Source organism: Odontesthes bonariensis, chromosome 2 (genome assembly GCF_027942865.1).
Source record: "Odontesthes bonariensis isolate fOdoBon6 chromosome 2, fOdoBon6.hap1, whole genome shotgun sequence".
In the NCBI taxonomy this organism is placed as follows: domain Eukaryota; kingdom Metazoa; phylum Chordata; class Actinopteri; order Atheriniformes; family Atherinopsidae; genus Odontesthes; species Odontesthes bonariensis.
Genome location: NC_134507.1, coordinates 26,908,673 through 26,918,944, shown reverse-complemented (window position 1 = coordinate 26,918,944; position 10,272 = coordinate 26,908,673). Strand labels below are relative to the sequence as shown.

The following is a 10,272-nucleotide window of genomic DNA, read 5'->3' as shown; positions in this document are numbered from 1 at the left end:
ATATAAAATTAATTGATTACATTATATAAAAGCAAATAAATGTATATTTTAAATAATCTACAAAGCTCCATATAAGGCTACACCAGCAGAGGCATTTCAAGAAGACTTTTGAATGATCAGTTTCTTTGTCACAATCTTTGTCCTTCTGGTCTTCAGATTATAAAAGTCTTCATATTTATAAGGGTAGACGTCCACCTGAAATAGTTTAGTGTACATACACTGATAAAACAAATGGCAAATTGTTTTTTCCTCATCTAGTCCACAGAAACTGGGAGAATTTTCCAGCAGGTGCCGGTTTTCTAGCTCCACAATGGAAGCTGTGGAATGAGACAAGCAGTGGGTTCACATACCAAAACCTTGTTTCCTTGGACCCTTGTCTCCTATCGAATCGGATTAACAACAGATTGGCAATAATATAATTAATAAATAAAATAAGACTGTTTTTAATGTTTAAATGTACAGCTCTGTATCCAAATGAAACAATTTCTACATGAATTGCAAGATATAAAGTACAATTAAGTAACTTGTCTTTATAAAAAAAAATGGTACTGGCCGATTTACAGATACACGTAAGGGTTTATGGTGCATTCATAATTACTCGGAAATAAAACTAACCTAAATTACATAATTTTCGATAACCGGGTTTTCAATAAATTAATTTGGGAAAAAAGGCTACTTTCAGGTTTGCTTTTGTAGTCTCTCTACCAATAATATTTTATTGCTAATTCACCTGTTTAATTCAAGAATTTGATTACCACAAAAGTTATGTTCTCGGAATATCTCCCATTTTTCCTTTCAGTTCCGTAGCATTCGAGATCCCAAGTGTCCCTTAATGCAGCATAAGGGTATACGAAATCTTTTGGCACGTGACTGGTTATGACGTAAAAAGCCGGTGCCTCTAAAGTGGAGTGACCTTCCTTACGCCCGCCAGAAACCGCTTGTCGGCTGAGAGAGGCTGGTCGTTCCCACGTCTGAGTGATTTTAACCCGGCATATTGTAAACTAAAGGTAATTTTTTAAATACTTTATATTACATTAAGACATTGAAAAGACAGAATTTGTGACTCTTTGTTCGAATTTAAGCAGAGGAGGAAAAGGAAACGGTCGTGCGGCTTACCGTTAGCTGCCATGTTGGTGAATTGCTCGGTTGCTCTTTTTGCGTGTAGCACAATGGTTAAGTAACTCAGCCCGTTATAGGAGAGTTATGCGGCAGATATTTTCTAATTGAATTGTTTGTTTGTTTTTATCTGGAGTTTATTATGTCTCCTGGACACAAATAAATGTGTACCAACTGTTGAAGGAGCCTCAAGTCCGCTATTTGAGCAGCGACATTGAAGCATCCTTGACAGCCTTGTTGGGAGAAGTGTCCCCGGCTAATCTCACTAGCGAACTGGTCCGACCCCGCTAAGCTCATAGCTAGTCAGCTTTATTGTGTAAAACTCAATGTGGGCTTGAGTACACCATTAGCTATCTGCTTATTAACATTGCTTTCCCTTCTTTTGTGTAAATGATGAGAAAATCGACGTTATATGTTACGTAACCCAGACGCTAGCATCTGCAGCTTCCCTTTCAGACATGGCTGTAGACCTTAAGGCTTTTTATTAATAATATGCAACAGTTAATCGTGTTTTTGCGGATAATATATGTTGAATATAACTTATACATGGGCGTTTGACTCAGTTTTACAAAGGTCACAAGACCCTTAGTAAGGTGAGTAGAGGGGTGTTGCGTTTAAACTCTTCCCCAGTAACACACATTCCATAAAGGCTGAAAAACTAACTGTGGTAGCGTGGACATTTTTTAGAATATATCGATAAGGCAGAACGCGAGCTCAAGCTTATATCGTGTTAGTTACATATATAGTAATTTGTTCCTCTGTAGTGTTGACACAACGCCTGCAGGTAATTTAAAAGTCCGTTTCATTAAAAGACCTTTATAAGTTGATTAGTGTTGGCTTCCCTCCCTGAGAGCTACAAGTTAAACCTGTCCGCCACCTGATGTTATACTATTATACTTAGCCTAACCTTATTTACCTCGCAAACTTGGCAACTTTGAGTAACCCGAGTTTAATGGCAGCAATATGGTCGTTTTCTGGGACGCCCTCCTGCCGGGTTTCCTTGGAATTAACCCGGGCAGGGTGCCATGGCAGGGTGCCAGCACACCAGTGCTATGGCTGTACTTGTTTGACCGGTGCTTAAAGACAGAAAGCAGAAAGAGTTGTCACCTCAAACGTCCTTCACAAGATGGCGTGCAAAGCCTCTAGTTATATCAAAAGTGGAAGTAAAGAAGATTGGCCAGTTGAATGAAGATCTGTCCTGAACTTGAGTCTCACTGTTTGATCCTGTACAGATTAGTAATATAGTAATACATGTTTGTCCTTAATTTTTTTTCGTGTGTTTTCCTCAGCTGATTATGGGTGACATTGCCAAGGGAAAGAAGGCTTTCGTCCAGAAGTGCGCTCAATGCCACACAGTTGAGGAAGGGGGCAAGCACAAGGTGGGTCCCAACCTCTGGGGTCTGTTTGGACGCAAGACTGGACAGGCGGAGGGCTACTCCTACACAGATGCCAACAAGAGCAAAGGTCAGTTCAGCGGAGGTTTCAGAATATTTTTGTGCTCCAGGAAGTTATGGTGCACCATTGCACCGCTGTTGCTCGTCTTGGATATGTGGTTTCTTAACGATCTTAATGATAAAGTTTTACTTTATTCACTCTTGTCTCCTCTTATTTACCTGCAGGTATCACATGGGGTGACGACACCCTGATGATATACCTGGAGAACCCCAAGAAGTACATTCCTGGAACTAAAATGATCTTCGCCGGCATCAAAAAGAAGGGAGAGCGACAGGACCTCGTCGCATACCTCAAGTCCTCAACGTCATGAAGAAATCATAAAAAAAAAAAGTGATTTAATGTTATTTTATTGGTTGTTTTTTGGCCCTCATATTTTCGAAATCTGGTTTCATGTTTGGTCATTTGTACAGAAGGATAATGCACGCTGTCCGTGATTGGAAACGGCGGCTCTTGACGTGAATCTGTGAGTTCACGGCGAGCGTCCCTTTAAAGAAGGCGAGCGATCGTTCAAGTGACAAAACATAAAACTTCAAAGCTTTGAATCTGTCCTAACATGTACTAATCACACATTTTAAAATTGCTTGACATGCCGGGTCATCTCGACCCGTCGGTTCATCCTGTTCACCGTGACAACATGTGTCTGGTTCAGCTTGCTATCGCCATTAACCTGAATTTTAAACTGTAACTTCTAAGAAAAGTTCTCTAATATCAGCTACAGCAGAGTGATACAGTGTGGAAAAGATGGGATATTTGGTGCCGACTCTCAATTCGGCCCCAGTGTTCATGCCAAGTGGAGTTAAATAAATGTTCATTTGACATGAATGCTGTTACGTTTTCAGACTGAACATGAAGAATACGTCCTTTTGTGTTTTGTTACACTTGAAGCCCCGTTTCTTTTTTCTTTTTTGTGTTTTTTACCCCTTCCTGGCATCACACTTTAAGTTCTTTTGAAAATCATGCTGAAGGTAACGCATTGTTTTTTGCGTCTTCATAACTAAAAAAGTGTGGAGTATATACTATATTTATTGCTGCCTTCGAAGCCACCACCCACGCTGAGGTACAGTGTGAAATCAGCTGGCATACAATCGCCATGGCTAAGAATGTTGTGGAGCTACAGTGGTCTGAAGTCAGGGCAACATCTGGAGTGAAGGATTTTATTTACCTGGTTTCACAGGCTTGAAAGGGCGTCGGTTTAATTTATTTTACTGTAATCTGTGTTCTGATCACAATGTGGTAGCTATGTTGTCTGGTTGTGGACAGAAAGGTTAAAGGATCAATTAAAGAAAAACTTCTGAAGTGAAAACATGGCTCGTTTCTTCAATTCAAGGTGTTCATATTACAGCAACTTGCGTTTGTCTTTTTAGTAAATAACTTATCAGAAATGACCATTTATTACCTCTGAAACTGTTTCATGACCTTAGTGTTGAAGATATTTAGGGAACCCTGATTCTATTTGATCAATTTATCTTATAAAAAACTACTTTTATTGAAAAGTCAACATCTAAACACATCTATAGCTGAAGTTTAAAAGTTTCCATCAGCTGCTCCTGAAAGCACACTTTGCAGTCGCACATTACCAGATAAGATATGGAGGTGACCCTTTATCTTGTACAAGTCAAATCTGTGCAAAGATTATATAATCAGTTTTCGCGAAGCAGGACTGAGTCTGAGTCTATTCCTTTTACTGTCCACGTTATATGATCTTCCACTGCTCATAAAGAATCTGGGACCTGAGCCAGCCGGGGGCGGCTCAGACCTGAACTGATGTCACCCCCCCTGACCAAAGCTCATTTGTCAGCAGCGACGTGACTGCAGCGTCTTCAAACATGAACTCTGCCAGAGGGCCGGGTAAATTTAGGTGTTGGTGCTGTTAAGCTGTAAACACAGGAAATTACATTTGAATCGTGTTTGAGGAAAACAAATCAACTTATTATTATTATCTGCTAAGTAATGATGATTATATTTATGTTAGATTGTACTTTTCCTATCAGAAGCCTTCACTTGTAAATCCGGTGGTGTAAAAAGAGAAACTGGGACGTTAAGGGGACATTTATGGACACTGAGCGACACCTGGTGGCCAATGTAGGATCTACACAACAAAGTGCCTTTGGTAACCCTGACACTTCTGTAATGAACCACACAGGGACCGCGGTCCTCGTGACTGCAGCAGGAAATAGGACCCAGGACCTGTTTATTTAGGTCAGCTGTTTCTAGACTCAGAGGAAGGTCCCTTGGATAGGAGACAGAGAGCCACTCCCGGGGTGAGTTGGTGTATCAGCAGGAGTGACACCTGCTGTTATACAAAAACTTGGGCATCCCTGGTCATCATTTCTACAGTAAAAATGAAACATTTCTTAAAAATCTTAAACACATATCTTTGTTTAATCATTCTCTTTTACGTTTTCAAAAATCCGCTCCTCTTTGGGACTTTGTAGATGTGTTCAGGGTCACTTACATGCCGTAGAAACCCACTCTCAGGTTTCTCTGTGGGATGTTTGCCACAGATAAATCAATCTATTCTCCCCTTCCACTTGCTACATCTCAAGCTTAAATGATCGATTCACCGCTGTACTTGACAGTTGGAAAAGTAATGAGCTTCTGCAGTTCGCAGTACTTGTTTTGATGCTCATTTGTGAACTTCTGACACAGGAAAGGTTTTCTCCAATGACTCCTCCATGGAAGCCCTGTTATTGTGCAGATTTCTCTCCTGAACACTCCTGAAAACCGTTTGGAATCAAAACAAGGTTGTGATTTGTCTTTTAATCTATGAGCAGTTTTCCTGGAAAGTCTTCTTCAACTAGACCTCTTTCTCTGTTCAATGGTGACCTGAAAACACTGTTTCCTACTTTGTGGGCATAAACTATTTAGATTTTTGGGCAGGTGTTAGGCAGGTAAATTAGTCCATGGCTGAGGATTTTTGGGACAGCTTTTAAGGAGTTAGAGTATTTAGGGCTATGACATTTGAACCACTTGACCTCTCCAAGTAATGTGTGTAAACAAACAATAGATATAAGAAGCTTAACCTAATCTGATAGGTTGACTACTCAGAGATTTGCACTGGGCTTTGTTCATCTTGAAATCATCCAGCCAACAAAGAAAAAAAGCTGTAAATGTTTCAAACTTGAAAAGTAAATTAACTTATGGGTACTTAACGGTACTTATCACAAACCGTGTCGTTGTAATTATGTGCACATGTCCATTTGTTACCTTAAACCATGGTTATATAATAGAGAAATAAAAGTATTTTTAAATGAAACATTAAAGACAAACTGAGCTTGTTTAATAATTCCAGTGGAAAGAATTCCTGAACACAACAGATTCCCTTAAAGAAAAAGAAAATACAATCAAATGGATCCTTGAACTTATTTAAACACAATTAACATGATTATATCGGTTTAACAACATGTTGCCGATCATCTGAAATGAACTTAAAACCCTACAGAAAGAGTTCAAATTGGTACGGGATCTCTCTGCTGTGCAACATTGTTGAATAAAATTGATTAAATGAATTCAGTGTGACTGTGTTTGACACTTCTGCTTCTGTTATTGGAGTTTTAGTTGATTTGTTTGTAAGGAATCTAACAGAGTGAAAAGTTTGACATCTCTGGGGTCAAAGTGATTCAGAATATACAGAAACAATACCGTGAAGAATAAAATGCTTCACGGAGGACTTCACAGAAAGTAAAGGGGTGTAAATATTAATTTAAGTACACGGAATATTAGAAAATGATGCGTAATAACATACTGTTTGTATTTGCATTGTTGCTTTTTAACATTTTTAATTTTAATTTATCTGGACTGTTGCTTGTTTTTAAATTCATGTAAATTATTTTATTTGTTTCTCTTTATATTATTTTATGTATTTTTAATGCTTCTTTCACTCCCTGCTGCAATGCTTTTATTTTATGTGAAGCACTTTGAATTGTTTTGTACATGACATGTGCTATACAAATCAATTTGATTTGATTTGATTTCACATTCAGCAGTGGGCTTTCTCAAAAGTTTGCGTTATACAGTGTTAATGTTCGATGTTGAACCCATTTGTGCTGCCTTTCCAGAGTATCCAGGGGATCAGCTTGGCCAGAGGATCATTGGAGTTTAGTGAACCCTGCTGCTTTAAGAGGGTGTTTCACAATCAAAAATCTCTGTTACAACATTTTGAATTCAAGGACAAAAGCACAAACTGTGCGCTGTGTTACAAAGCTCACAGTAAATTTCTATCAGCGGTAACTCCATGTGGAGAGAGTGAGCCGGACATTTCACACCGCATGTATGTTCCGATTATTAAATCGACCTTCACGGCCGACCTAAAGTTTGAATGCGCAACCATAAACCTATTTTTGAGTTTCCCTTTTAATGTATTTGCAATTTATGATGACATTTACAGGAAGACACAGGCAGCAGTAAACAAGGTCTGTTTGGGGTACAAATATAGATGGCGCATGCTCTGCGTACTGTATGGGATTATGGATGACAAGCAGGTGACTGTGTGGCACGTCACAGCGGGGATAAAAGCTGCCAAAGATGACACAGACACCTCAGTGATCACGCAGGGCCTTGCGTTACCGTCATCAATGTAGACGGTTTGTGTTGTTTTCCAGACTCATTCATCCAGACGGACAAACTTCCGTACAAGGACAAGTGCTCTGTTGATTTAGAAACGTTAAAGACTGACATATCTAAGTTTAATAAGTATCTCTTAATGACATTTAGAGCCCACAGCTGGAGCCTCCTATTTATATCATTAACCCCTGAGATGTTTCAACCACTTGACAGAAGCCCACCTGTGCATAACTGAACTCAGTGGACATAGTTAAGGTCTAAAAGTAGATGATATGAAAGTGAAACCCGGTTCATCAGGTCAAATTAACTGTTCTGAGGGACAGGGTTGTGTCATAGTACAGATATGTGGAAGGAAACAATATGATAAATTTATATTAACCCTTGTGTGGTCTTAACATTCTGTTTACTCCCCTTGTCCAGGGGTCAAAAATGACCCGCCCTACCAAAGCCCCAAAATAAAGCAACTTCATTGAATTTTAAATCCAAAATCTATTTTGTATGATGAAACCACCTGTTATTTATCTATTCAACTCAATTCAATACATTTTTTATCATGTATTTTTTGTTACACAATACAAAAAGACAACCACCAGTTTTCAGGATTACACTTTTTTTCTTTTTTTTTAACCACAAACTGTCAGTTGGACCAACAGTTTTCTTGTTTTCTCAGTTTTCTTTTACATAATAAAGGTTTATTATTGCTATTATATAAATGTGAAGTAATTACTTCTGAATTAATTATGTTGAAAGGGAAAAAAAAATGAACTTTTTTCTGGTGTTTAAATGTTTTTATAATTCACGGGTCAAAAATGACCCATAAGACAATCTTTGTACCCTAGTGGTGTACAGCCCACATGGAAACATAAACAAAAATAAAGTATGACTTTTTCTAATGATGGGGTCCCTTTAGGAAAAGTCATAAAATTTCAAGTTGGAAAAATATAGTTTACGGTATTTTTTCTACAGCTAAATATGGTAGTGGCTCACTTTTGACCCGCAAGACAACAGGAGGGTTAAACGCACAGCAGCCTCCATCTTTCTGAAACATAAAAAGCCTTTTTCAAACAGGTATCCAACAGGCCACTGGTCCACATGAATAAGATCCAGAGTTACTTTGTGGAGTTGAAAGCACCTTTTACAGAGGAACAAGCATTGGTGTAACACTCCAAAACAGAGTGTCAGGTTTCAGGGAAGAGTTACGTTTCACAAAGACGATGACCTGAAGCAAACAGCAGGAAAACACAAGAGTTACCTCAGGTCCTCAAGTTAGAGCTGAGAGAGAAACTGGACGAGTGGAGGACAAAAGAAGAAGTGTCAGGCCTAAAGAACTATCTACAGCAGATGAACAGGATCTGAAAGTGATGTCCTTAAGAAAGAGGAAAAAATCCAGCAAAGACCTGACACAGGAGCTGAGAGATGCATCTGGAGCTTCAGCTGATCCATCTGCTGTTGGCCCAAGCCTCATCAGAAATGGGCTCCATGGAAGGGTGGCTGTCAGGAAGCCGTTCTTAAGGAAGGGAAACAGGGAGAAAAGGCTGAGCTGTGCCAAAGGACACAAGAAGTGGACTGAAAATCAGTGGCAGCAGGTCTGATGGAGGGATGAATCCTCCCCAGAGCCCGGAGCTCAACATTACTGAAGCAGTGTGGGATCATGTTGGCAGAGAACGGAACAAAAGGCAGGCCACATCCAAAGAAGAGCTTTGGGATGTCCTTCAAGAAGCCTGGAGAACTATTCCTGAAGACTACTTACAGAAAGGACAGAAAGCTCGTCTGAGAGGGTTCAGGCTGTGTTGGAGGAGAAAGGAGCTCAGAGCAGATATTCACTTTAAAAGTCCTTAATATTGTAAAGACTAAAAGTTTTTGCCTTATATGCTGTGTTAGTAATATAAGACTTTTTAAAATGTGTGTTAAAGACATGGTTGGTAATCCTGTTCAGAAACAGATTTTGTAATACTGGGTGAAATGGTCCGTCTATCCTGAGAGAAATCTATACAAGATGTATTTAGAAAAAGGGACGAAAATAATCAGACCTCTGTGGCAGCTGCAGGACTGAGAAAAAGCTGACCAATCCGAGATCAGCGTCCCGCTGATCTCGGATTGGTCGCCTACAAAAAACCAATCAGATGCCTCTGCTTTCTGCCTACGCCCCCCTCTGCCGGCTCCCTGCTCCATGTGCGCATGCGGTTCTACCGGCTTTGGATGACGCACTGACGGAATGGGGAGGGGGGGGTGGAGCTTAGAGGAGGGGACACTTTCGAATCTTGCTAGCTCTCTTGCTAGCTCTCTAGGATTACCTACCATAGCTTTAAGTTTTAAACTGCATTTGTTTGTTTGACCACAAGAGAACACTGTTTCCTAAAGAACGTCACCATTTACTCATTTAGTTTAGTCATACAATCTCACTTAAATCACATTCTTTTCCAGCTTTACATTTCTATTTAGAAATGACGGTGACCTTTGCTACGTTTATTGAAAAATCTTTTTAATTTTAGCTTCACCCATATAAATGTTTTCATTTTAACACCTGGTTTTTATAAGTTTACACATGAGCTTAATCTTTTAAAACTTTGGAATAAACTGAAAGTTTAGAGGAATGACTGACAACCTTTTCTTTCACCATTCAACAGTGTGAACAGTGTATTTTTGGAATAAATCAATGGGACGTTGTTTTAATTCCTTTTAAGGTGGAAAACTTGGAGGGTTTTCAGTCATACAGCAGAGCTGTGGTGCCTCTGCAGATGTGAGGAGAGGAAAGGAAAAGAGTACTCCATCAGGGTTGCAATTCCCAAACATTCCAGACATATTCAGATGACCCTTATGGGGAAATTCTTCCATCAGCCACTATCCCAAAGTGGACATCGGCCATGGGAACCAGCCAGGAAAGTTTGCTTTAATCCCAGAGTGTCCCTCTCTCTAACAGTCCTGCATTTCTCATCAGTTACTGCCTGGTTGTTTGTCCGTCCATCTCTGAAGTTCTCTCTTGTTCTGCACCGATCTGATGGAAACCAGTCAGTTCATCAACATGTGAACAGCCCTCAGATGCAAAATGATCTCGAGTGGTCGGATGATGCTATTCCTACATTCATCCCTTCAAACTTTTACCCCACAAAGTTTGTGTTGAGTAACTGTACCAGCAAT

The 10,272-nt window shown here is 39.7% G+C and overlaps 1 protein-coding gene across 1 annotated transcript; it reads left to right on the top strand.

The window, feature by feature from the left end:
* Window positions 1–896: 896 nt before the first annotated feature.
* LOC142397340 (cytochrome c) lies at window positions 897–3,874 on the top strand. Its single transcript, XM_075480688.1, has 3 exons — window positions 897–1,007; window positions 2,406–2,580; window positions 2,736–3,874. The coding sequence occupies exons 2-3, from the start codon at window positions 2,412–2,414 to the stop codon at window positions 2,879–2,881; spliced, it is 315 nt and encodes a 104-aa protein (XP_075336803.1). The 5' UTR covers window positions 897–1,007; window positions 2,406–2,411; the 3' UTR covers window positions 2,882–3,874.
* Window positions 3,875–10,272: the final 6,398 nt, after the last annotated feature.